The sequence below is a fragment of the Natator depressus genome, chromosome 28 (assembly GCF_965152275.1).
Source record: "Natator depressus isolate rNatDep1 chromosome 28, rNatDep2.hap1, whole genome shotgun sequence".
Classification (NCBI taxonomy): domain Eukaryota; kingdom Metazoa; phylum Chordata; order Testudines; family Cheloniidae; genus Natator; species Natator depressus.
This window is the reverse complement of record NC_134261.1, coordinates 1,964,928-1,990,643: the sequence shown is the minus strand read 5'-3', so window position 1 is coordinate 1,990,643 and position 25,716 is coordinate 1,964,928. Positions and strand designations below refer to the sequence as shown.

General features: G+C 63.8%; 2 protein-coding genes across 2 annotated transcripts; one reads left to right on the top strand and one right to left on the bottom strand.

The window, feature by feature from the left end:
- Positions 1 to 975: 975 nt before the first annotated feature.
- On the bottom strand, positions 976 to 6,697 carry TRIP6 (thyroid hormone receptor interactor 6). Its single transcript, XM_074941499.1, has 10 exons — positions 6,479 to 6,697; positions 5,572 to 5,770; positions 5,267 to 5,412; positions 4,789 to 4,908; positions 3,505 to 4,095; positions 3,045 to 3,135; positions 2,609 to 2,778; positions 1,797 to 1,975; positions 1,585 to 1,705; positions 976 to 1,255 (listed from the first exon to the last, which is right to left on the bottom strand). Exons 2-10 carry the CDS (start codon positions 5,759 to 5,761, stop codon positions 1,124 to 1,126), a joined length of 1,740 nt encoding a protein of 579 aa, XP_074797600.1. The 5' UTR covers positions 5,762 to 5,770; positions 6,479 to 6,697; the 3' UTR covers positions 976 to 1,123.
- A 2,577-nt stretch (positions 6,698 to 9,274) lies between these two features.
- Positions 9,275 to 18,705, top strand: LOC141978778 (B-cell CLL/lymphoma 6 member B protein-like). The gene is made up of 9 exons (XM_074941096.1): positions 9,275 to 9,382; positions 9,920 to 10,134; positions 10,813 to 11,034; positions 11,303 to 11,617; positions 12,228 to 12,331; positions 12,688 to 12,888; positions 14,039 to 14,169; positions 14,485 to 14,622; positions 14,875 to 18,705. Exons 2-9 carry the CDS (start codon positions 9,959 to 9,961, stop codon positions 15,004 to 15,006), a joined length of 1,419 nt encoding a protein of 472 aa, XP_074797197.1. The 5' UTR covers positions 9,275 to 9,382; positions 9,920 to 9,958; the 3' UTR covers positions 15,007 to 18,705.
- Positions 18,706 to 25,716: the final 7,011 nt, after the last annotated feature.

Sequence of the window (25,716 nt, the reverse complement as noted above, 5' to 3'; positions counted from 1 at the left end):
CCTCCGAACAAAAGAAAGCAGGACATTTCATTGCCAAGAGTGAAAAAAAACAAATCTTTAATCCAACTGCCCCCCGCCCCAGAAAGGGGGAGGGAGGGTGAAGTACGCAATGGAAACGGTTAATGGTGATGAAGGAAACCCCTCCCCCAGCCAGGGATAGAACCCAGGAGTCCTGCTCCGCCCGCTCCCACTGCCCTCCCAGGAGCTGGGGATGGAACCCAGGCATCCTGACATGCACTGCTAGGGGCTTGTTAATGGGATATCATCTGCCCCCTGAGACCAGCTCAGGGTCCGACAGGCCCCCCCCCCCAAAATGGGCGGGGAGTCAGGGCTCCTGGGGAGGAGAGGCAGCCAGTCCCTGTCCCCTCCCCCTCCAAAAAACAAACTGACCTAGAAACTGAGGGGAGAAATCCCAAATCCTGAGCATCCCCCTCCCCCCAAGCTGGGCTATGAACCCCTGGAGTGGGGAGAAATATAACCACTGCCCCCCCCGTGAGAAATATTGGGGAGACATGCTGGGGGGGGGGGGGAAGAGACAGGTTCACTTCCTGTCCTGCCACAAAGCCCTGCCCTCCGGTGTATACCAACTGGGGAGGGGGGGGTCCCCCCTCACCCCAATATTAGAGCAGGGCTAATTCCACCCCCCCCTTCTGCTGCCACCCCCCCATCTTGACCTTGGGGCCTGGTTGATTTTAAGGTGCTCAGGAACTGGGGGGGGAGGCAAGGGGCAGAGGGGACCCTGAATTAACAGCGATTGGCAGAGCAGGGACTCTGGGGGTGCAAACGTGCCCCCAAAGTGAAGGGAGAAATGCAGGGCAGAGAGGGATTAATAGAAGACAATGGAGCTGGGGGGCAGCAAGAACTGGGGGGTTCTGCCCCCCCAAAATGATGGGAGAAGCAGGGCGCAGGGGAACCCCCAATATTAATAGATGCCGACATAGCCAGGGGCAGGAATCTGGGGGGCACAAGGCAGGACCTTTGCCCCATAGGGGATAGGAGGAACGGGGTTGAGGGGGACCCCAAGTCGACGGATACTAAAGCAGTTGCTGGCAGTGGGGGCAGACAGAGCCCCTCCCCCAGGGCAGAGACCAGGGGGTGAGCGGGGGCTGGGCACCCCGAGCCCTCAGCAGTCGGTGGTGATCTTCGAGGAGAGCTCCTGGATGCGCCGGGCGCTGCACGATTTGCACAGGATGTGCCCATCCAGGGGGTAGCAGCCCCGGCCCTCGCCCTCCGACGACAGCAGCAGCCCACACTCCTGGGGCGGGGGGGACAGAGAGTCCGTCAGAACCCAGGCGTCCTGGCTCCCAGCCCCCGCTCCCCTCCCAGAGCCGAGGAGAGAACCCAGGAGTCCGGGCTCCCAGTCCCCCTGCTCTAACCAGCAGACCCCACTCCCAGCGCCGGGGAGAGAACCCAGGAGTCTGGGCTCCCAGTCCCCCTGCTCTGACCCACCAGCACCCACTCCCTTCCCAGTGCTGCAGAGAGAACCCAGGCGTCCTGGCTCCCAGCCCCCTGCTGCTCTGACCCACCAGCCCCCGCTCCCAGCGCTGGGGAGAGAACCCAGGCATCCGGGCTGCCAGCCCCCACCTCACACTTGTAGCACCCAATGTGGAAGCTCCGATCCAGGGCCACGATCCTGACCGTCTCCTCCTGCCCGGGCTCGGGCATGATGGCGTTGCCACACACGGAGCAGCGGGGGGCGAACTTCCTGCGGGGGTGCAGAGAGGGGAAGAGGGACGTCAGGGGAGCCGGGGGCAGGGCCAGGGGCGGGGCCACAGGGCAGGGGGGCGGGGCCGTACCGGTGGAAGTCCTCGATACAGTGGACCTGGCTGGTGGCGTCCACGGTGAAGGGGACCCCGTCCAGGCAGTGATGGCAGACCACGCAGGTGAAGCACTGGGGGTGATAGGCCTTGCCCATGGCCCGCAGGATCCGGTCCAGGATGGGCTTGGAGCACATCGAGCACTTCTCCAGCGTCACCTGGCGGGAGGGGAGAGCCGTGGGCCTGGGTCCAGCCCCCCCAGCTCTAACCACCAGCCCCCACTCCCTTCCTGGAGCCAGGGAGAGAACCCAGGAGTCCTGGTTCCCAGCCCCCCTGCTCTAACCACCAGCCCCCACTCCCTTCCTGGAGCCAGGGAGAGAACCCAGGAGTCCTGGCTGCCAACCCCCACTGCTCTAACCACCAGCCCCCACTCCCTTCCTGGAGCCAGGGAGAGAACCCAGGAGTCCTGGCTGCCAACCCCCACTGCTCTAACCCACCAGCCCCCACTCCCCTCCCAGAGCCGGGGAAAGAACCCAGGTGTCCTGGCTCCCAGCCCCCGCTGCTCTAACCCACCAGCCCCCACTCCCCTCCCAGAGCCAGGGAAAGAACCCAGGAGTCCTGGCTCCCAGCCCCCCCTGCTCTAGCCACTAGTCCCTACTCCCCTCCTGGAGCCGGGGAGAGATCACAGGAGTCCTGGCTCCCAGCCCCCCTGCTCTAACCACCAGCCCCCACTCCCCTCCCAGAGCTGGGGAGAGAACCCAGGCGTCCTGGCTCCAAGCTCTAGCCCACCAGCCCCCACTCCCCTCCCCGAGCCGGGGGAGAACCCAGGCGTCCTGCGGCCCGGCACTCACGACGTAGCAGGCCTCGCAGTAGGCCCGGCGCTCCATGGCGTAGAAGGGTTGGCCCCGCAGCCGGGCGTGGCAGGTGGTGCAGGTGAAGCAGGGCACGTGGAAGACCTGGTCCATGGCCACGCAGCCCGTCCCGTCCCCCACCACGTTCTCCCCACAGCGGGCACAGCGCCCTGGGGAGGGGGGCAGAGGTCACACGGGGCCCCCCCAGCTCCTCCACTGACCCTTCCCCCCACCTCTCCGCTCCCCGCCCACTCCAGCCCCCCTGCCGACCCCCCCACCTCCCTGACCACCAACCTCTCTCCCAGCCCCCCACTGCCTCAACCTCTCATGCCCACAACCACCCCAGCAACCCCCTCCCTGCCCCTCAAGCACGAACCCCCCTGACTCGCCACCCTGTAACCCCCCAGCCCCCCCCGCCACTCCCTGCCCCCCTCACCGAAGTACTCCCCAGCCGGCGGGTGGTTCATGTCATGCACCAGCTTCCTGGTCAGTCTGTCCAGCTCCTCCTCCGGGCGGCTCGGGGGGGCCTGGGGGGAGGGAGACCTCGGCTGGAGGCTTCGCTCACGTTGATCCCCCCCCCCCCCCACGAGATGGTACAATCCCCAGCAGGAGAGAACCCAGGAGTCCTGGCTCCCAGCCCCCACTGCTCTCACCCCCCAGCCCCCACTCCCCTCCCAGAGCTGGGGAGAGAAGCCAGGCATCGTGGCTCCCAGCCCCCACCCCCCCTCGCTCTAACCACCAGCCCCCACTCCCCTCCCAGAGCCGGGGAGAGAACCCAGGTGTCCTGGCTTCCAGCTGTCCCCCCCCCACTCTAACCACTAGCCCCCACTCCCCTCCCAGAGGACCCAGGGGTCCTGCCCCCCCTCATACTCCCGGCCCATTCCCTCTCACATTACCTGGTGCTGGTATCCTCCTCCACCACCAGGGGGCGCCTTCCCCGTCACCGCCGTCTCTTCCTTGCCTGGGGTCCTGGCGGCAGCCTGGTACGGACCCCCAGCCGCCTCCCCCGTTTTGGCCAGCCCCCCGGCCCCATAGCACTCCCCCTTGCCCGGCCTCTTGCCGTAACCCCCCGGCTCCAGATACCAGCCCTCCTCCCCCCTGGCGCCCGGCTCCAAGGCGTACTGGGCCCCGCGGCCCACTCGGGGCGAGGGGGGTGCGTAGGCCTGTTCGGCCCGGTGCCTCGGTTGACCGTAACCCAGCACTGGCTGGGCGACTTTGACCTGGACGTTGAAGGCCGGCCCGGCCGACGTGGTGTAGGACGCGGGCATGGGCTGCGGGTAGGGCTTATGCCCGGGCGGTGCCCGCGGGTAGCCTGCCCCATATTGGGGAGACGGCCCAGAGGAAGCTGTTGAGGTGGTGGGTTGGGGCGATGGACCATAGGGTGAGTTCTTGGGGGCAAAGGAGCCCGGCTTGTAGGGGCCGGGCATTTTTGGGGGGGCGGGCTGCGGGGGGCCAGAGGCCGAGGGGTACGGGACGGAGTCGAAGTTCTGGAGAAGAAAGGAGAGGAAAGAGGAGACGTAGGCTGGTGTGGGGCTTTGGGGGTACCCCATATTACCAGCCCCCCCAGCCTGCAAGTCCACCCCAACCCTAAATGCATTGAAACACCCATTGTTCCCCAAGGAACCCCACTCGTCCATGTTGATCGTCAAGTCTTGCCAGGCCAACGGCGACTCTGCGAAACCATCAATATCTTGTGAACCGTGAAGGATAGAAGCACCTGCCATACCCCATTGGAAAGCTTGGATTTGTAGTTTTCCAACGGTGCCTGGCATTCATCTCTATCCCCACCGGCTCAGGAAATATCGGGCAATAAAGGAGGCCCACTGTGACGTCCCGTGAACCATCTCCACTTCCCTCCCCCCGAGGTTCTGGTTGGAATGTGATTTTCGGTGGCCGATCCCCAGGAAACCAGGGGAGGGAGATGCGGCCGGTGATACCAACGGAAAGCCCAGGGTCTCTACTTTCCAACGGTGTCACATGCAGAAGCCTGTGTCCACTGGTTCCGGAGATATCAGGCGCTGGAGTTGCCATGCGGTGGGCAGGAGAGGGGCAAGAAGGTACTTGGAAGGACGTGATTATAGGGTCTGAAATCTCATTAGGGCGGGAGAGGCTGTGCCATTGAAAACCCACCAGGTCAAACCCCCCCTCCCACAGAACCCTCCGGTGGGGGGGGCGTTTACCTGCCTCTCCCCCCGGCGTTGGGGGCCGGCATTCTCCATATCAGCCAACATACTGGTGAGCGAGTCTATTTGGGCGTCGATGCTGGAGGGGCGGTGGGGCCCTGGGTCTAGGGCAGACCCCTAAGGAAACAGACAAGGAGGGGGAGGGGATTATGGTGTGGGGAGGGGAGGGGAGGGCTATAAGGTACTGCCCAGGCCTGTCAGCTGGGATCAGACAGTCCAGCTGCTGTCCTAGTGGCAGGTAGTTCCACAGGGTAACGGGAATCAAGCCTCATGCTCCAAGGCATGAGATGGTCAGGAAGGAGCCTTCCCACGTGCCCCATATGACCAAGGCAGGTGAATTATGGGAAACTTATGCTTTCTCCAAGGTCCCACGGAGGCAAGGCACTGGGCTGCATAGGTCACCCCCCTCTCCACCAGCACCCCAAATCCCTGTCCCATCCCCCCAATGCCCGGGGGCCCCATTCCCTCCTCCTACCTGCATGTGGTACCCGCATCCAGCAGAGGGGGGGCCACCCCAGGGCACCCCCAGTTCATCCTTGGCCCCTGGGGCTGATGGGTAATGATGCTCCAAGTCAGCCGGGGGGCCGAAGCTGGAAGGCAGGGGACGGGAGGGGAGGCTGCCTAGAGGGGAAACAGCAATGGGTCAGACCTACAGGCCCCCTCCCTCTCTATTCCCCCCTCCACCGCCTCCCAGATTCCCCCCCTCAGCCCTGCCCCCAACCTGGATCAGACCATTCGGGTGGGGCGGGGGGGGGTGGGAGAGGAAAACCAGGTATTTACCAGGGCCCGCTGGCTGGTAGCCTGTCCCGCTCATGTCCCCCCCGTTCTGCTCCTGGGGGGCCGGCCTGGGGGGCGCAGGAACAGGGGCGTATTTCTTCTGGGGTTTGCCGAGTGCCAGAGCCGAGACCGAGACGCCTGGAGACCCCGAGGAGCTCAGCTGCTTTGGGGGAAGCCAGGTGGGACCGGACATCTCTGGGACCTGCAGGGGGGGGGGGTGTAGAGAGGTTAGAACAGGGGGGGCTAGGAGCCAGGACTCCTGGGTTCTCTCTGTGGCTCCTGGAGGGGAGCGACGGCTAGTGGGTTAGAGCAGGGGGGGCTGGGAGCCAGGACTCCTGGGTTCTCTCCCCTGCTCTGGGAAGGGAGTGGGATCTGGTGGGTTAGAGCAGGGGGGCTGGCAGCCAGGACTCCTGGGTTCTTTCTGTGGCTCCTGGAGGGGAGGGGGATCTGGTGGGTTAGAGCAGGGAGGCTGGGAGCCAGGACTCCTGGGTTCTCTCCCCTGCTGTGGGAGGGGAGTGGGGCCTGCCTTGGGTCTGTCTAGATTTGGCAGGGGAGGGGCAGGATCTAACTCTCACCCGGCCCCACTGGCCCTGGTTGGGGAGGGGATTTCTAGGGTGGGGGGGGACTCAGCTTGGGGAACCACAGCCCCCCTCCATACCAAGCGTGGGGGGGGGGGTGTCCCAGGGGCGGAAGGCGGGGGAGGAAAAGTCCTGGCGTAGAGACCCTGGCCCTGGGGGCGCTAAAGGGGGTGGGGTCCCTGGCCCAGGGAGAGAGAGGGGGTTCCCAATGGGGAGGGGTCCCTGGGAGAGGGAGTGGGGGTCTCAGTGGGGAAGGGTCCCTGGCCAGGGAGGGTGTGTGTCTCTGATCACGTGGGGAGAATTCCTGCGGGGTGGGGGGACCCGATTCTTACCTAGCTCCGATGCGGGAATCCCAGTTGCGGGGGTGGGGGGGCCCAGCCCCTCCTGTCCTGCCCCACTCGTGGGGTGGGGGGTTCCCTAGCCCGGTGGGGGACAGGGGGAAGGTCCCGGAGGCGCCGGATCCCGCCGGCTCCGAAACTCCCCGGAAAAGTTTTTTTTTTCTCCCAACTCCCAAAAAACTTTTTTTAATGGACCCCTCGGTGACGTCACCACATTCCAGAGGGGTCACGTGGGGCTGGGAATTCCTACCACTTCCTGTGGGGGGGCATGGGAGGGGCAGCGTAGGACTTCTGGGTTCTCTCCCTGGTTCTGGAAGGGGAGTGGGGGCTGTTGGTTAGAGCAAGGGGGGCTGCGAGCCAGGATTCCTGGGTTCTCTCCCCGGCTCTGGGAGGGAAGTGGGGTCCAGTGGTTAGAGCAGGGGACTGGGAGCCAGGACTCCTGGGTTCTCGGCCTGGCTCAGGGGTGGGGAATTGGGTACTGGACCTTTCCTCTTCCAGGAGTGTCGGCTCCCATCCGGTCCTGGGTCAGGGACTGGCCGGCCAGCCCCACTCTGAGTCCCTGGCTCCTCTCCAGCCTTATCAGGAAAGTCTGAACAGCTGTTCCACGGGGGGAGGGGGAGGACAGGGTTTCCTGTCTTGGCCCCCGTCGCTGCCCAGACACACAGTGAAAGACCCTGACCCAAAATGCTGACAGTCTAAAGAGATGCAGCGCAGGAGGAGAAACTGAGGCACAGCAGTAAGGGACAGACCCAACATCACATAACAAAGCTGGGAAAAGAACCCAGGAATCCTGTCTCCCAACCCCCCTCTTTCCCCCTGCTCTAACCCACCAGCCCCCACTCCTGTCCCAGAGTTGGGGAGAGAACCCAGGAGTCCTGGCTCCCAGCCCCCCTGCTCTGACCCACCAGCCCCCACTCCTGTCCCAGAGTCGGGGAGAGAACCCAGGGGTCCTGGATCCCAGCCCCCGGTCCTCTAACCCACCAGCCCCCACTCCGCTGCCAGAGCCAGGGAGAGAACCCAGGAGTCCTGGCTCCCAGCGCCCCCACCCCCGCTCTAACCCACCAGACCCCACTCCACTCCCAGAGCCAGGGAGAGAAACCAGGAGTCCTGGCTTCCAACCCCCACTGCTGGGAGTGGGGCCCACACTGCAAGCCAGGGTGATGCGCGGACCGACAGCGCCACCTGCTGGCCACAGGGTGGTACCGACACATTCCTAGAACCCGAGCGATTAACCTGTGGGCTAGATTCCGGGGGCGGGGCTGGGAGCCAGGACTCCTGGGTTCTCTTCCCGGCTCTGGGAGGGGAGTGGGGGCCGGTGGGTTAGAGCAGGGGGGTTGGGAGCCAGGACTCCTGGGTTCTCTCCCTGGCTACTGGTGCAATCAAAAGAGTCTCTAGCCCCTACCGCGACTTTAAGATCTGGGTTATATGACAATTGAAATGCTGAGTTGCCCCCCCCAGTGTGATGTCACTGCCTGGGGCACCCCCCCCACCCCACCCCCCGCCACTACTGGGAGTTTCCTGCATTTGTGACTGTACCACAATGGACTTTGTGTCCAGAAATCTACCCACGGACTCCTCCGGGGCGGGGCGGCTGGTTACCCAGGGACCCCTCGCCCGGCGCTGAGATGCGGCCACCTCTGGGGCGGGACGGCCAGTGACCTGGGGACCCCTCGCCCAGCCCCAAGATGCGGCCACCTCTGGGGTGGGGCAGCTGGTGACCCAGGGACACCACGCCCGGCGCTGAGATGCGGCCACCTCTGGGGCGGGGCGGCTAGTTACACAGGGGACCCCTCGCCCGGTGCTGAGATGCGGCCACCTTGGGGGGGTGGCTGGTTATCCAGGGACCCCTTGCCTGGCTGCCTCCGCCATGTGTCTTTGTCTCATCTCACTAAGGGTGAGGGTCCAAAAAAATATCCAGTTTCCTCCCTCCTTGCCCCCCAATTCCCACCTCCTTGCCTGCCCCCCCCCCCACTCCGGGCTCCCCAGCGTAGGCCAGGACAATAGAAGGAAATAGAGTAACTTCATTCAGGGATCAGCCAGTCCCAGCAGCTCCCCCCCTCGCCACAAATCCCCCCCCCCGCTCCCAATTCCTGGATCTAAAAAGAGAGGTGTGGGGGGGGGGGTGCCTTAACAGAGCAGTGGGGTGAACTAAGCAGGGATCAAAGCCAGGATTCCTGGGTTCTCTCCCCGGCTCTGGGAGGGGAGTGGGGGCTGGTGGGTTAGAGCAGAAGGGGCTGGGAGCCAGGACTCCTGGGTTCTCTCCCCAGCTCTGGGAGGGGAGTGGGGGCTGGTGGGTTAGAGCAGGGCGGGCTGTCACCCAGGACTCCTGGGTTCTCTCCCCGGCTCTGGGAGGGGAGTGGGGGCTGGTGGGTTAGAGCAGGAGGGGCTGGGAGCCAGGACTTCTGGGTTCTCTCCCCAGCTCTGGGAGGGGAGTTGGGGTTGGTGGGTCAGAGCAGGGGGGGCTGGGAGCCAGGACGCCTGGGTTCTCTCCCCGGCTCTGGGAGGGGGGTGGGGGCTGGTGGGTTAGAGCAGGAGGGGCTGGGAGCCAGGACTCCTGGGTTCTCTCCCCAGCTCTGGGATGGGATTGGGGTGGTGGGTTAGAAGAGGGGGGAGCTTGGAGCTGGGTTTGTTTGTGGATCTTGGAATTCTCCGGCCTTTTTCCTGAAAAGTCTATTAATACTCCCCCCCCACTCCCTCCCCACGGCTGGGCCGGGGCAGGAAGGATGTGAACTAGAGAGAGAACTTCCCCCACCCCCCCTCTCAGGACACTATAAGAGACCCCGCCTGGATGAGCCATTGGAGGCTGGTTCTCCGGACTGGGGGGTTCAGCTGGGAGATTGCACTCCCCCCCCTCAAAGTCCTGCGGGCAGGAAGGTTGGAGGGTCCCTGCTGGTCAGGGTGAGCTGTCACGGCCTGGATGCCTGGGTTCTCTCCTCAGCTCTGGGAGGGGAGTGGGGGCTGGTGGGTTAGAGTGGGGGGGGGCGCTGGGAGCCAGGACTCCTGGGTTCTTTCCCCGACTCTGGGACAGGAGTGGTGGCTGGTGGGTCAGAGCAGGGCGGGCTGGGAGCCAGGACCCCTGGGTTCTCTCCCCGACTCTGGGACAGGAGTGGGGGCTGGTGGGTCAGAGCAGGGGGGCTGGGAGCCAGGACTTCTGGGTTCTCTCCCCAGCTCTGGGAGGGGAGTGGTGGCTGGTGGGTCAGAGCAGGGGGGCTGGGAGCCAGGACTCCTGGGTTCTCTCCTCAGCTCTGGGAGGGGAGTGGGGGCTGGTGGGTCAGAGCAGGGCGGGCTGGGAGCCAGGACTCCTGGGTTCTCTCCCCGGCTGTGGGAGGGGAGTGGGGCTGGTGGTGAGATCGGGGGGGCTGGGAGGAGGACTCCTGCCCTCCCCTGCTGTGTCCCTCTCCCCCTGCCCTCTGAGTAACCCCGTCTCCCCCCCAGGCCCTGGCCTGCGGTGACCCCCCTGTGTCCGCAGTCACTATGAGCTCGGGTGGGGCCGGGGGCCCGGCGGGCTCCGTCCGGGAGTTCACACGCCACGCCAGCGACGTGCTGCTCAACCTGGACCAGCTACGTCACCGCCGCGTCCTGACCGATGTCACCCTGCTGGTGGGGGGGCGCCCCCTGCTGGCCCACAAGGCTGTGCTCGCCGCCTGCAGGTGAGGGGGGCGGAGCTGTGACGGTCTGGGGGCGTGGCCAGAGAGGGTGTGGCTAGGAACAGCTGGGGCTTGGCTGTAGAGGGCGTGGCTGCTGAGCTGTGGGTGTGGCTGGGAAGGGTGGGGGCGTGGCTAGAGAGGGAGTGGCTGGAAGGGTGGGAGTGGCTAGAGAGGGCGTGGCAGTGCATGGGTGGGCGGGGCTGTGAAGGGGCGCTGCGGGTAGGGGCATGGTTGGGAAGGCGGGGGCGCAGCTGGGTGGGGACCTGGCTGATGGGGGCCACGGGAACGGGCTTTGAGTCGTGGGGGCGGGGATGGTGGTGGCCGTGGCGTGGCTCTGTGTGGGGCAGGGACATGGCTGTGGGTTGGTGGCTCCGCACGGCAAGGGGGGGGCCACACGCATCTGGACCCACAGCTGGGTCCCCATCCTGTGGGGAGAGGGTGGGGGCGGGCTGCCGGGCCAGACTCTGAGCCACCTTCGGGGTGGGGGAGAGGGGGCTGAGGAGGCGTGGCCATGGGGAGGTGGCATCTGGGCCACGCCCCAGTGTGGGAAGGGGAGGCGTGGCCAGAGGGGAGGTGTCTATCCCCACGCCCCGCCCCAGTGTGGTCTGGGTGGGCCGCGGTGGATGCTGGGAGTTGTAGTCCGTGTCCCACTTTCCCATCACCCTTCTCTCCCCCTGGCAGTGGCTTCTTCTACTCCATCTTCCTGGCCCAGGGGGGCAGCGAGGTCACTGTCCTCACCCTGCCCAGCTCCATCCAGCCCGGGGGCTTCCAGGCCCTGCTGGATTTCATGTACACCGCCCGCCTGCCCCTCACCCCGGCCTCTGTCCCCGCCCTGCTCAACGCCGCCACCTACCTGCAGATGGAGCACGTGGTGGACGCCTGTCACCGCTTCATTCAGGCCAGGTAGGGGGCGCCGGCTCCCCTCCGGCCGCCGGGCGGCTCAGGGGGGCGGGGAATGGGGGAGGGGCCTGTCTCCTCTAGGGGGCGCCAGCTCCCACCTGGTCCCAGGGCGGGGACTGGCTGGCTCAGGGGGGCAGGGAAAGGGGCAGGGGCCTGTCCCCTCTAGGGGGCACCGGCTCCCACCCAGCCCCAGGGCGGGGACGGGCTGGCTCAGGGTGGTGGGGCGGGAATGGGTCGCTGCTCCCCCTCATTTCATCCCTCTCTCTTGCAGTTACGACCACGCTAGCTGCTACCCCAAGCCTCTCCCCTCCCCGGTGGACCCCAAATCCCTGGACACCCCCCAAGTACCCTCAGATGACAGTGGGACGGTGCCCGCAGAGGGTCCCCACCCAGAGGGGCCGAGCCCGGGGGCCCCCCTGCGATCGGCTCCTGCCAGGCCGCCGGTGAAGGGTTCTGGGGGGGCGCCCCCGGGGGGGGAGCGGGGCCCCCCCGACAGTCCATCGCGCTCCGAGGGGCACCCCGCCTCCCCCTGCGAGTCCAGCGGCTGCGCCCCCGACCCCAAGGCCTGCAACTGGAAGAAATACAAGTTCATCGTCCTGAACTCGCTCCGGGGGGAGGGGGCCGGGGGAGGGAGTGGGGCCGGCCCCCAGCCCCCCGGCCCCCCAACCCTGCCCGAGCCACCGGCCGGCAAAGACCAAGGCGCCAACCATGGCGGGGAAGAGGGGGGCGGCCCCGGGACCCAGCGTGACGGCGCCCTCTGCGGGTGAGTGGCTGAGCTGGGGGGTGGGGCGGCCGGTCCCATATCCGGGCCCATATGCTGGGACAGGGAGGGGCACCCGGGCCCATACGTTGGGAAGAGGAGGGGCGCCCGGGCCTACATGCTGAGTGGGGGAGGGGTGCCCGGTCCCATATGTCAATTGAGGGGGGTGCCGGGTCCCATATACTTGGCGGGGGCGAGGCACCTGGTCCGTATGCCAAGCTGGGGTGGGGGAGAGGGGTCCATATGCCGAGGGGATCGGGGCTTCTGGTCCTATATGCTTGTGAGAGGGGCTCCTGGTCCAATACACAGGGGCGGGGCGCTTGGTCCCATACGGTGAGTGGGGGGCGGGGGCGCAGGCCCCATACATTGGGGGCTGGGGGGAGCTATGCCTCGTAGTAGCTGAGCCCCCCCCCCGCCCTTTCCCATCTCCCCGCAGGCCGCACCCCGCCTTGTCACAGTGCCCCCAGCGCCGGCAGGTGGGGGCCCCGCTGCACCCACCCTGCCCCCACCTTCCCCAGGGGCGGCCCCGGCCCGCAACAGGTGAGGGGCGAGGAAGGGGGCTCTGTGCCCTGCACGGTGTGTGGGGGGAGGGGAGGGGGAGGGGGCTGGTCCATACGTGCTGTGGGGGGGAGGGGCCAGTCCCATTTACGCTGTGAGGTGGAGGGAGGGGCTGGTCTGATATGCGCTGTGGGGTGGGGGAGGGGCTGGTCCCATAGGCACTGTGGGGTGAGGGGAGGGGGCCAGTCCCCTATGCTGTGGCGGGGGAGCGGCTGGTCCCACATAGGCGCTGAGGGGGGATGGGCCAGTCCCATACGCTGCAGAGCGGGCTCTGAGTATTGGGGACCCCCCCCTGGGCCATGCCCTGAACCCTCTCACGGCCCCCTCCCCTCCCGCAGGTGCTGGGCCGTACGGCTGCGGGGCCTGCGAGCTGGGCCTGGAGGAGGAGGAGGAGGAGGGGGAGGGGGAGGACGGGGGAACGGAGGGGGGGCAGGCCCCGGCGGCTGCCCCCCACGACAACAAACCGTTCAAGTGTCACCTCTGCCGCTCGGCCTTTCGCTACAAGGGCAACCTGGCTTCCCACCGCGCCGTGCACACCGGTACGGGGTGCCGGGGGGGGCCGGGGGAGGGGCCAGGGGAGGTGGGTGGAGTCAGGAAGGGTCAGGGGCGGGGTTAGTGGGAGGTGGGAGGGAACAGGGGAGGTGGGTGGAGTCAGGAAGGGGCAGGGGCAGGGGACCAGGGGAGGTGGGAGGGAACAGGGGAGGTGGGTGGAGTCAGGAAGGGTCAGGGGGCGGGGTTAATGGGAGGTGGGAGGGAACAGGGGAGGTGGGTGGAGTCAGGAAGGGTCAGGGGGCGGGGTTAATGGGAGGTGGGAGGGAACAGGGGAGGTGGGTGGAGTCAGGAAGGGTCGGGGGAGGGGACCAGGGGAGGTGGGTGGGACCAGGGGAAGTGGGTGGAGTCAGGAAGGGTCGGGGGCGGGGTTAATGGGAGGTGGGAGGGAACAGGGGAGGTGGGTGGAGTCAGGAAGGGTCAGGGGGCGGGGTTAATGGGAGGTGGGAGGGAACAGGGGAGGTGGGTGGAGTCAGGAAGGGTCAGGGTCAGGGGACCAGGGGAGGTGGGTGGGACCAGGGGAGGTCAGTGGAGTCAGGAAGGGTCAGGGGGCGGGGTTAATGGGAGGTGGGAGGGAACAGGGGAGGTGGGTGGAGTCAGGAAGGGTCAGGGGCGGGGTTAATGGGAGGTGGGAGGGAACAGGGGAGGTGGGTGGAGTCAGGAAGGGTCAGGGGGCGGGGTTAATGGGAGGTGGGAGGGAACAGGGGAGGTGGGTGGAGTCAGGAGCAGTCAGGGGAGGGGACCAGGGGAGGTGGGCGGGACCAGGGGAGGTCGGTGGAGTCAGGAAGGGTCAGGGGGTGGGGTTAATGGGAGGTGGGAGGGAAGAGGGGAGGTGGGTGGAGTCAGGAAGGGTCAGGGGGCGGGGTTAATGGGAGGTGGGTGGGTCCAGGGGAGGTGGGAGTGGTCAGGGGAGGTGGGAAAAGTCAGAAGGAGGAGGAAGGGGTTAAGGGGAAGCAGGAGGGCCAAGAGCATGTTGGAGGGCTCATGGGGAGGGGTCAGAGGGGAGGTGGGTGGGGCCAAATAGGAGACAGGAAGGGGGTCAGGGGATTGTGGGAGGGGATGGGAGGCTGTGCAGATCAGGAGAGTTTGCGGGGGGGGGGGGCTGTGCCACCCCCTAGCTGCCCCCTGTGTCCCCCCCAGGTGAGAAGCCATATCGCTGCGGAGTCTGTGGGGCCCAGTTCAACCGGCCAGCGAACCTCAAAACCCACTCGCGGATCCACTCAGGCGAAAAGCCCTACAAGTGTGAGACCTGCGGCTCCAGCTTCGTGCAGGTGCGGGTGGGGGGGGGCAGGGTAGGCTCTGCGGGGGTCAGGTGGAGAGATGAGGGGCTGTGAAGGGGAGGCCTGGGGCAAGGAGCAGTGAGAGAAACTCGTGCAATCAATAAGGGCCAACATCTACTGGTGGGAGCAGTGGGATCTGAAGCGCCTGGCTCCCATAGACTCCAACGGGGAGCAGGGCCCCCTAGTGGCCAGGCCGGGTACTGCCACCCTGGGTCCCATAGATTCCAATGGGAAGCAGGGCCCCCTAGAGGCCAGGCCAAGTACTGCAGCCCCCTGGAATCTGATCACGTCTCTCTCCCCTCCCAGGTCGCCCACCTCCGGGCCCACGTGTTGATCCACACGGGTGAAAAGCCCTACCCTTGCGAGACGTGTGGGACCCGCTTCCGGCACCTACAGACCCTCAAGAGCCACATCCGGATCCACACGGGCGAGAAGCCGTATCACGTGAGTGGGGGACGACGATGACAGGACTCCTGGGTTCTCTCCCCGGGGCTGGGAGGGGAGTGGGGGCTGGTGGCTAGAGCAAGGGAGGTTGGGAGCCAGGAGTCCTGGATTCTTTCCCCGGCTCTGGGACGGGATTGGGGTCTGGTGGGATAGAGCTGGGGCGAGGGGGGGGATTGGGAGCTAGGACTCCTGGGTTCTCCCCCCACCCGGCTCAGGGCACTGACCCCCCCCTGTCTTGTGGCCCCCCCGCAGTGCGAGGCCTGCCACCTGCACTTCCGGCACAAGAGCCAGCTGCGGCTTCACCTGCGGCAGAAGCATGGGGCCGTCACCAACACCAAGATCCGCTACGCAGTGCTGGCCGGCCCCTCCGGCGCCCGCTGCTGAACGGGGACCGCGCTTCCTCCCCCTCTCGCCAGAGAGCAGGAGAGAGACACAGCTCCCCCTCACCCCGCACCGCTGCTTACTTCGCTCCTGCCAGCAGGGGGGGCCGTGTCGGGGTAGGGGAAATTCCCGGCCTGTCAGGAGGGGCCCGCTGGTCGTGACCCACTTTCATAGCATGTTTTGTCCTGCAGTGTCTGGGCTTGGCTGGGGGGGGCGCTACGGGACATGGGGGGCTATGGACTGCAGGGGGGTGCTCTCTCTGGTCTATGGAAGACCCAGTTCCATATGTGTAGGGGGGAGTGTATCTGCACCCTGTGTTTTGAAGTGGGTCTGCCATTCCCTTCCTCCCCCCGCAAAGCTGGGGAGGGAACCCAGGAGTCCTGGCTCCCAGCCCTCTGCTGTAACCACTAGACCTCACTCCCACCCCGAACTGGGGAGAGAACCCTGGAGTCCTGGCTCCCAGCTCCTCCTGCTCCAACCCACCAGACCCCACTCCCCTCTCAAAGCTCGGGAGAGAACCCAGGAGTCCTTGGTTCTTTAAGTAAATGTGGCACAGGAAGTGATGTCAGAGCTCTGCAGGCAGAGTGTTGTGAGAGACCATGCCCCCCCCCACTCCCATCCCCCACTTTTCTTAACTACTGTACTTAATTTTCAGTTGATTTATGTTTCCTTCTGGAAGGCAATATCTCATTTGGTTAAACCAGTTTCAGTCCAGAGTCACTCTGAATTCTCCCCTACCCTGGACATCTCTATGGACAACTGATGATGCCGGCTTGACGTTGGCTTAACTGGAGTCAGCAGCTGCCAGTTTTGCATAGACTTCACTGAAGTTCTAATCGCGATCTAAATCTGGGAGGAGTGACTCTGGAGTGACTCTGATTTAACCACCCTGGAAGCCTCTCTAGCCAGCTAATTGTGACTCTGCAGTTTCGGTGACACTAGTGTCAACCCAAAGTCACTCCAGTTAAGTTCTCACTGAGGTTGGACATCTTTAGGGACATCGAATGTCTCTGGTTTGACAGCCGTTTAATCAAAATCAGGAGTCACTAGCTGTCCATGAAGACCTCAAAGACGTTCTAGTCCAGTCTCTAAATCTCTGTGGATTGACTCTGATTTTACTAAAATCCAGATTCACCATTTGTCCAAGGAGTCTTTACTGAAGATCTAGCCTACCCTAGAAGTCTCTATGGACAACTGGTGACTCCGGAGTTTTGCTTAAACCAGTTTTAATACAGAGTCACTCCAGTTAAGCTTTCCCCTACCCACATTGTCTCTGTGGACAACTGATGCCTCCAGCTTGATGCTGGTTTAAGAAAGTGTTTTCTTCTTTTCTTTTTCACAAAGGTTCTTTAAAGAATTAAATGTATTCTTTTGCTGACAGTGGCTTTTTCTGACCCGTATCTATCTATATTTTTACTCCCCCCCGAAGTTGGGGGGTGTATTTTTTGTTGCTTTTAATTTGCTTTGCAATGTCAGTGCTCGGAGCAAATGGAAAAGGCGTTTGTAGCTAGGCCACTTGACCTTGTGTTAGTTAGTTGCCCGCTCTAGAAGGCTCTAGAGTCGTACTGGGGCAGGTCCATTGCAAAAGGGTTCTTGACGTGCTGGAGATCTCTGGAAGCGTGAGGTGTAGCAAAGCAAGGAGCTTGATCCTAAGGTCTGGGGACCTTCTGGAGTTTATCTGGTTGGAGTCTGGAACCTAATGTATCCTGTGTTCCAGGTATGTTATCCAGCATGTAAATGTTCCACCTTCTGAGTGTAGAACACCTACAGTTATCTGGATATGGGATCCAGAACATCTAAGGTGTCTTGTCTACAGGATTGAGGGTTCTAGACTGTGTTCTTCTGGAGTCTACATATTCCAGCTCCAGAGTCCAGATCCTCCGAGGTCCCCTCTTTATGGAATCCTGGGTTCCAGAATCTGTATTTTCTGAATCTAAATATTCCATCCACCGAGTCTGGAGCCTCCCGGATCAAAGGTTTCAGGAGCTGAGGTTCTGGATTGCTAAAATGTAGATGATCCAGGTCCCCCATAACATATGACCTCTGAGGTCTTCTGCCTATGGGTTCCTGACTTCCAGGCTTTCTCTCAATATTATGTCTCCAGATACTAGAACCTCTGAGGCCTCATGTCTACCAGATCCTGGGTTCTAGGCTCTTTTGAGTCTCTATCTCCAGATTGTGGAACCTCTCAGCTCAAGAGCTTCCAGAGCAGGGGTTCTAGATTATTCATCTGTAACCGTTCCATATCCACTTTGACAGATGGCCTTTGGGCATTTCAAGTTCTGGAGACCAAAGCGAGAGCGACGCAGAATGTTTAGTCTCTGGTCCCAGCTAAGGTTCTAGATTATCAATGGATGAGTCTAGAACACAACTGATTGATGGGCTGGATCATTAGATCAGGAATCCCTCTGGATTGGGAATACTGCAGGGTGTAAGATATTTGTCATGGATGGCTGAGGACCCTACTCCCCCCAAAACAATTAAAGTCAGAGCAGGTTAGTGGGGCAAGAGAGGGATCTGGGATCACAGTGGCCCTAGAATAAAGCTCAAAACTTCAGCAGCAACTGGTCTTTGCTGCTCCAGAAGAGGTCTGGAACCTCTGGTGTTTCACGGCATGTGGGGGAAAGGGAGGGAGCTGTGGTTCTGGAATGAGGAGGGAAGTTTATCACCTTTCAATTGCCAGGGGGAAGAGCAGATGGGAAAGGAGAGTCTAGAATAGCATAGTCTAAAACAACCTAGGAATGGATAGTGTGGCATAGAATGGATAAGGGAACCTACAGTCAATGTATGGTAAAGGCTAGAACAAATAGTGCCGCCCAGAATAGATAGCCCATTCTAGAATGGATAGTGTAGTCTTGAACTGACGACATAGGAATGCATGGCGTGGTCTAGATCAGATCGCCCAATCTTGAATCAATAGCTTAGGAAGGGATACCACAGCCTAGAACGGATCACCTTGGAACGAAAAGACCCATCTAGAAGGATAGCCCGATCTAGAACACACAGTCTCTGAACAGTTTGCGCTCCCTATAATGGAGAGCACAACCGAGAATGGCTACCGTAGTCTCGAATTCATGAACAAGGAATGGATAACACCATCCAGGACAGCACAGTCTAGTACAGCTAACCTAGCCCAGTCTAGATCGGTAGCCCAATCTAGAACCCATCGCTTAGGAAGGGATACCGCAGCCTGGACCCATCTAGCCCCATCTAGAATGGCTAGCCTAGGAAGGCGAGCACAGTCTAGAATGGCTAATCCAGTCTAGAATCGGCCGGGTGGTCTAGGATGGCTAGCCTAGGAGTAGATAGTGCAGAGAGTGCAGTCTAGATGGGATAGGTTGGGATCAGGCGACCATCCACACAATGGGGCTCTCGATGGAAGTGGAACGCACACATCTCCCTCTCCCATCTCCTACTCCCCACCTAGTAGGGGTCAGTTATTCTCCCTCTATCACACACATGATGGGACTGGTTCCCATTACCACACATAAGGAAGATATCCCGTTCCCCACCCCCTGAGCCAGCCAGTCGCCCCGTCATGGGGCCAGATGGGAGCCGGCGCCCCCTAGAGGGGACAGGCCCCATGCCCCATTCCCCGCCCCCCTGAGCCAGCCAGTCCCCACCCTGGGGCCGGACGGGAGCTGGCGCCCCCTAGAGGGGACGGGCCCCATGTCCATCCCCTTCCCCCCTTAGCCAGCCAGTCCCCCACCCTTGGGCCAATTCACAGCTGGTGCCCCCTAGAGGGGAAATTTAACAGCTATTCCTAGTGCTGGCTACTGGAGGGGTGCAATGGCATATTTAACCTCCCCCACTCCCGTAGTTCTTCTGGGATTTGAAGACACCCCCCCAGCTAAAAGCACATGTTGCCGGGAAACATGCAAACGGGGGTAAATTGCAGAGGTGGGAATATTATATATTGTCACAAAACGCTGCGGGGCAAAATGTGCTTTCAAGTCAGGGCTCCGCCTTGGTGTTCTGGTGGGGGAGAGGTTTGGGTCGGGGGGGGGGTATTTGGAGCTGATTTGGGGGGGGTATCTGTCAAAAGCTGGTTCTGGCCTCACACCCTGTAGCACCCCAACACGCGGCTCGGTGGCTGGTTTCAATAAAGCTTTTCTGGACAGATGCACGGGTGCATTTTGTTTAGCAAGGCCCTGCCTGCCAGGGGAGAGCGCCCCCTGCTGAGCCCCCACCCCACTCCCTGCCCCACAGCGCCCCCTAGCGCTGCCCTGGGGCCAGCCCTGCCTGCCGGGGGAGAGCGCCCCCTGCTGAGGCTCCACCCCACTCCCTGCCCCACAGCGCCCCCTAGCGCTGCCCTGGGGCCAGCCCTGCCTGCCGGGGGAGAGCGCCCCCTGCTGAGGCTCCACCCCACTCCCTGCCCCACAGCGCCCCCTAGCACCGCCCTAGGACCAGCCGTGCCTGCCAGGGGAGAGCGCCCCCTGCTGAGCCCCCCGCCCCACTCCCTGCCCCACAGCGCCCCCTAGCGCTGCCCTGGGGCCAGCCGTGCCTGCCAGGGGAGAGCGCCCCTTGCTGAGCCCCCCGCCCCGCTCCCTGCCCCACAGTGCCCCCTAGCGCCGCCCTAGGGCCAGCCGTGCCTGCCAGGGGAGAGCGCCCCCTGCTGAGCCCCCCGCCCCTCTCCCTACCCCACAGCGCCCCCTAGCACCGCCCTGGGGCCAGCCCTGCCTGCCAGGGGAGAGCGCCCCCTGCTGAGCCCCCCAGCACCACATCCAACAGCACAGCGCTCCCAGCACTGAAATGCAGCCACCTCTGGGGTGGAGCAGCTGGTTATCCGGGGATCCCTCGCCCGGCGCTGAGATGCAGCCACATATGGGGGCGGGGGGGAGACGAAAATCCCTACTCAGATGCAAATGACGGGAGGGAAGGCAGAATTGACCATGACAAATCCCACCCAGCTACCTCGATCCAGTGTCCTTTGTGGGGACGGCACGACCGGCCCTTCTGGGATCCGGTCTTTAGTTTTACCATATGACTGAGAGAGCAGCGGGGTCTGGTGGTTAGAGTGAGGGGGGGTGGGTCAGAGCCAGGACTCCTGGGTTCTCTCCCTGGCTCTGGGAGGGGAGTGGGGGCTGGTGGTTAGAGCAGAGGGCGGGGAGCCAGGATTCCTGGGTTCTCTCCCCAGCTCGAGAAGGGGAGTGGGGGGTCTAATGGTTAGAGCAAGGGGGTCTGGGAGCCAGGACTCCTGGGTTCTCTCCCCAGCTCGAGAAGAGGAGTGGGGGGTCTAATGGTTAGAGCAAGGGGGGCTGGGAGCCAGGACTCCTGGGTTCTCTCCCCAGCTCTAGGAGGGGAGTGGGGTCTAATGGTTAGAGCAAGGGGGGCTGGGAACCAGGACTCCTGGGTTCTCCCCAGATCTGCTCCAAACTCACTGTTTAGCCTTGGGCCAGTCATCCTTTTCTCTCCCCCTCCCCCTGGAAATCCACAGAGCTCATGCGTCTTCCTCTGGGGTGGGAAAGAAGCTCCAGGGGCTGGGCTGGGCTGCCTTGGGGTAGGCCGGTTCCCTCCTAGCGGGTGAGGGGGGTGCTGGGCAGGACGGGACACAGAGCCGCAAGACAACAAAGAGAATGGGGGTGTCACCCCCCACCCCACTTGTCTTAGCTGGAAAAGAACTCACCCATAAGCTCTTAGGGATGGAACCCAGGTGTCCTGGCTCCCAGCTCTAACCCACCAGCCCCCACTCCCCTCCCAGAGCTGGGGAGAGAACCCAGGAGTCCGGGCTCCCTGTCCTGCTGTCTGCGCTCACTGAAGAGGGGCGGGGGTGTGGGGGGGCCCACAGACACGCCCCATCTCGGCTTCCTGCCCTAACAATGGACCCAGGGCAGCTGTGTCCTGCCAGTGTCCCCGCAGAGCCTCATTCCCTGATCTGGGAGCTTCCTGCAGAGCTGGGGGCCGGGGGGGGGGGAGGAGGAACGGGGGCTTGATTTGGATCAAGGCTCCCTGGGGTCAAGCCAGCATCACCCCCCGAACTGCAAGGGGGGGGGCAGGGCTGCATTCTGTTCTCAGCAACCCCGGGGTGAATTCGGAGTCAGCCACTAGGCCTCACTCCCCTTCCAGAGTCCTGGCTCCCAACCCTCCCCCCCTGCTCTAACCCGCCAGTCCCCCACTCCCCTCCCAGAGTTGGGGAGAGAACCCAGGAGTCCTGGCTCCCAGCCCCCCCCTGCTCTAACCACTAGACCCCACTCCCCTCCCAGAGTCGGGGAGAGAACCCAGGAGTCCTGGCTCCCAGTCCCCCCCTGCTCTAACCACTAGACCCCACTCCCCTCCCAGAGCCGGGGAGAGAACCCAGGAGTCCTGGCTCCCAGCCCCCCCGCTCTAACCCACCAGCCGCGACTCCCCTCCCAGAGCCGGGGACAGAACCCAGGAGGCCTGGCTCCCAGCCCCCGCCCGCTCTAAGCACTAGACCCCACTCCCCTCCCAGAGCCAGGGAGAGAACCTAGACGTCCTACACCTTTAATACAAAAGCAGGGACCCTCGATTATTAATCCAGTTCTCCCCTGCACAAGAGGTGTAGACAATTGCACTCCTTGATCTGTGATGAGGTTCACTTCTGGAGGGGATGGGGGGCGGGGGGCAGGTCTTAGACATACTAGTCCTCCGGAAAGGGTGCGGGGGGGAGTTTCGATTTGTGGGGCTGGATAGGAGCTGGCTCCCCCTAGAGGGGACAGGCCCCGTGCCCCATTCCCTGCCCCCCTGAGCCAGCCAGTCCCCCGGCCCTGGCGCCACATGGCAGCCGGAGCCCCCTAGGTAGCATTGTGTGTCCTGGGCCCCGTACGGCCCCCCACTCGAGAGGATTTCCCCTGCCTTACCCCCAGGCAGCCAAGACACAGCCCCCAACTTCACAGGCCCTCACGAACCCTGACACCACCCCAGTACAGGAGCTGGGGGGCATAATGCTGGGAGGGGTTATCCCTATCCTCCAGACCCCCAGGATCAGTGGGGCTCCGGTCTCTGCCAGTGGCCCTACAGCTATGCCTCTGCCACACCAGAGGACAGCTGGCCGGATTTCCTTCCTGTGGCTCAGAGCCGGCAAGGGGGTGGGGTGCGGACATGGGGGTCCCCCCCAGCTCCTTCCGCAACAGTCACAGAAGCAGGAAACAGGTGCGAAGACGTCATCCCTGGGCCCTCCCCACACAAACACGCACCCCAGTGAACCCGGAGGGCCGGGGTGAGTCACGGCCCCAAGGAGGCAGCCGGGCCGTGGGCCAGGGGGAGATGGGGTGAGGCCGGGAAGGCAGAGAGTGGAGCCCAGACAGATCAGAGCGACAGGCCCATCTATCCCGGTATCCAGCCTGCTGCCCTGGTCCCGATATCCTGTGGTGCCTTGGACTATTTCAGCCTGGTTATCCAGGGACCCCTCACCCGGCACTGAGATGCGGCCACCTCTGGGGCAGGGCGGCTGGTTATCCAGGAACACCTTGCCCAGCCCTGAGATGCGGCCACCTCTGGGGTGGGGTGGATGGGTATACAGGGATCCATCGCCTGGTGCCAAGATGCAGCCACCTCTGGGGCGGGGCGGCTGGTGACCCAGGGACCCCTCGCCCGGTGCCGAGATGCGGCCACCTCTGGGGCAGGGCGGCTGGTTATCCAGGGACTCCTTGCCCAGCACCGAAACGCACCCGCTGTTTGCAGTGGGACAAAACTCATCTAAACACCATCCCACATCGCTCCCCCCGCCCCGCTCCACCAACAACCCCTGCCCCCCCACACACAAACAGCCAATGCACGGGGCACAATCATGCGCCCCCCATCTCCTTCCTTGTGTGTGCCCATGCACACTGCCCCCCCACCCATGCTGCTGGTTTAGGGGGGAGGGGATGCACAGCCTCCAGTCCTAACACCCCCCCCCACAAACACACACACACACTTCCTCCCAGTGGAAGGGGCGGGCAGGAGGAAACAGATCAGCTAGAAACTTCCAGGACCGACGGCCAAGAAAAACCAGAACAACCCCTGACCCCCGCACCCCCACCCCGCACCGGATCCAGCTCTCGGGAAACACCCCCTCCCTCCCGCCCCACCTGCCCATTCTGCAGCTCGGGGCTGCCCCCTAGTGGCAGAAGCTGGTGTCTCATTCCTGGTTCATTCCCAGTTCCTTCTCCCTCATCCCCAGGGTGTGTGTGTGTGTGTGGATGGAGCCCCAGAGTGCGATACACGATTCCCAGGTCAAGCCATGTCGCGGCTCCGTGACTCAGTTTCCCCACCTGCGCAAGGAGGATGTGACCCACTGAACCACTGCGGGAGATGCTTTCCGAGCAGCAGGCCGAGGGGTCCCTGCACACCAGGCCCCAGACCTGGGCAGCCCCACTCGGGAATCCCTTCCCCCCCCTCACCCAGCCTGCAATCCCCCAGCCCCGCCTTCTCACATCAGAGCCAAGGGCCCATCTACCCCGGCATCAGGCCTGCTGCCAAAAGCTCCTGCAGAGAACAGAGGTAAAAGAGCAGCAACCCAATGCTTTGCTAAAAGGGGTGGATTGTGTCGCTAATTCGTTCCCGCCCCCACCCGGGACACACACACACACACACACACAGAGATCCTCTCCAGCAGGGGGCGTCACACACACAACACTCACGTTATGTGAAGTATCATTGCCGGAGGAACCAGGGTTTCGACCCAGAGCAAGGGTTGGCTCATCACAGGTGCTCCCCCTCGTGGCGGTCCTCCAGTGGTCTGCTTCTTCCCCTTGACTCGCCCCTCCGGCCGGTTCACCCTCGCCCCTTCCCCTTCCAGGGCAATGAATCCAGATGTCCGATTCCTCCGTCCGGTCTGCAGCCCTCTGTCCCGGGCCCCATGCTCTGAGTCCTCGCACCCTTCTCTCCCCTGCCCCGGGACTTCAGCCCCCCTTTCCGAGCGGCAGGCTGGGGGGCCCGGGCCAGCCCGTCCCCGATGCCCGGCTGCCTCCTGTTGCCTCTCAGCTGGCCTCCCTGGAAGTCCAGATCCTGCCCTGTTCTCAGGGCCCCCCACCGCTGGGGCCTGCCCCCCATCCCCGCTGGCCGCTACTTCGGAGAGGACCCGCCGCCTCTCTCCCCCTCCGGACCGGGGTTTTCCCCCAGGCTGCGCCACTCCCGGGGTCTGCGCTCTGCTCTTTCCCACCGGGGGAAGCGCGGTTCTTCTCCAACGGGGCCTCGTGGCGAGGGATTGGGCACCGCGATCTTCGGTGCTGACTCCCTGGGGGCTCCAGCCCCGGGGCACCCATGGGAAAAATAAATAGTGGGAACCACAGTGGTTGGCCGGCGCCCTGATCAGCTAATTGGGGGCGGAGCAAGGGCGGGGCCTTGCAGGAGGGGGTGGAGCAAGGGTGGGGCCTCAGGGAAGGGAGTGCAATGGGGGCAGGGCCTCGGGGGAGGGGGAGAGCGAGGGAGGTGGAGGAGCGAGGGAGGGGGCTCGGGGGGAGGGGGCGGAGCGAGCGTGGGGTCTTGGGGGAGGAAGCGGAGTGGGGGGTGGGAAGAGGCGGAGCAAGAGCGGGGCCTGGGGGCGGCGGAGCGAGGGAGGGGGCTCGGGTGGAGTGGGGGTTGAAAGACGTGGAGAGACACCAGGCCCCCTGGGGAGGGGGCAGAGCGAGGGCGGGGCCTTGCAGGTGGGGGTGGAGCAAGGGCAGGGCCTCAGGGAAGGGAGTGGAGTGGGGGCGGGGCCTCGGGAGAGGGGGGAGAGCGAGGGAGGCGGCGGAGTGAGGGAGGGGGCGGAGCGAGCGTGGGGTCTTGGGGGAGGGAGCAGAGTGGGGGCGGGAAGAGGTGGAGCAAGAGCGGGGCCTGGGGGCGGTGGAGCGAGGGGGAGGGGTGGAAAGAGGCGGAGTGACAGCAGGCCCTCGGGGGAGGGGGCAGAGCGAGGGTTGGGGTATTGCACGGGGTTGAGTGAGGGAGGGGACTCCGGGGAGGGGTGCAGTAGGGGCAGGGCCTCAGGGGAGGGGGCGGAGTGAGGGAGGAGCCTTGGGTAGAGGGCAGTGCGAGCGTGGGGTTTCACGGAGGGAGCGGAGTGGGGGCAGGAAGAGGCAGAGCAAGAGCAGGGCCTTGGGGGAGGGGGACGGAGCGAGGGTTGGGGTCTTGTGGGATGGAGCGAGACAGGGACTAGATGATCTCCTGAGGTCCCTTCCAACCCTGATATTCTAGGGGGTGGAGTGGGGGCAAGGCCTCAGGGCTGAGCACCCCCGGGGGGAAAGGAAAACTCACCGCCCGGGCCCGCGATCCTGGACCGCATCGAAAAGGGGATGGCGGGCAGGAGCGGAGAGGTTCTGTTCCCTCCGGGGTTGGCTGCCCGGATCCTCCCTCCAGGGCTGGGGCCCACAGTTCAAGGGGGAGGGCGATCAATTGGAAGAGGGCCGGAGACGAGCAGTGAGAAACATTCAAGGGGTAGGAAACCCAGCTTCGGGCGATCCCACCCCAGAGCCCGATCCATGTAGCGTCCCCAAGAGATGGCCGAGGGGTGGCTTGCGCCCGGCATGCCCCTGGGGGCGACACCTCCAGACAGACTGCCAAGGGCCATCAGCGGGACAACGAACCCGGGGATACACCTGATGGATACACCAACCTAGCCGGCCCTTTTGGGGGTGAGAAGAACATTTTTGTATAGCGAGCAGAGGTTTTAAGTAACTTCTCACTGCACTGGACCTAGGTGCTGATTGGGAGCCAGACAACTGGAATGCAATACAGGGCGCTGTGTGATTCCTTTTTTCGGCTTCTCGATAACCAGGGTGGGGGATCAGGAGC

What these genes read in the sequence shown, in the direction of transcription:
- LOC141978778 (XM_074941096.1), top strand. Translation starts at nt 9,959, where the DNA reads ATGAGCTCGGGTGGGGCCGGGGGCCCGGCGGGCTCCGTCCGGGAGTTC. An exon ending in GCTGTGCTCGCCGCCTGCAG is followed by an intron (nt 10,135 to 10,812) that starts GTGAGGGGGGCG and finishes TCCCCCTGGCAG; the next exon opens with TGGCTTCTTCTACTCCATCT. An exon ending in GCGGCCCCGGCCCGCAACAG is followed by an intron (nt 12,332 to 12,687) that starts GTGAGGGGCGAG and finishes CCCCTCCCGCAG; the next exon opens with GTGCTGGGCCGTACGGCTGC.
- TRIP6 (XM_074941499.1), bottom strand. Translation starts at nt 5,761, where the DNA reads ATGTCCGGTCCCACCTGGCTTCCCCCAAAGCAGCTGAGCTCCTCGGGG. An exon ending in TGTATCGAGGACTTCCACCG is followed by an intron (nt 1,706 to 1,796) that starts GTACGGCCCCGC and finishes GCACCCCCGCAG; the next exon opens with GAAGTTCGCCCCCCGCTGCT. An exon ending in TTGGGTGCTACAAGTGTGAG is followed by an intron (nt 1,256 to 1,584) that starts GTGGGGGCTGGC and finishes CCCCCGCCCCAG; the next exon opens with GAGTGTGGGCTGCTGCTGTC.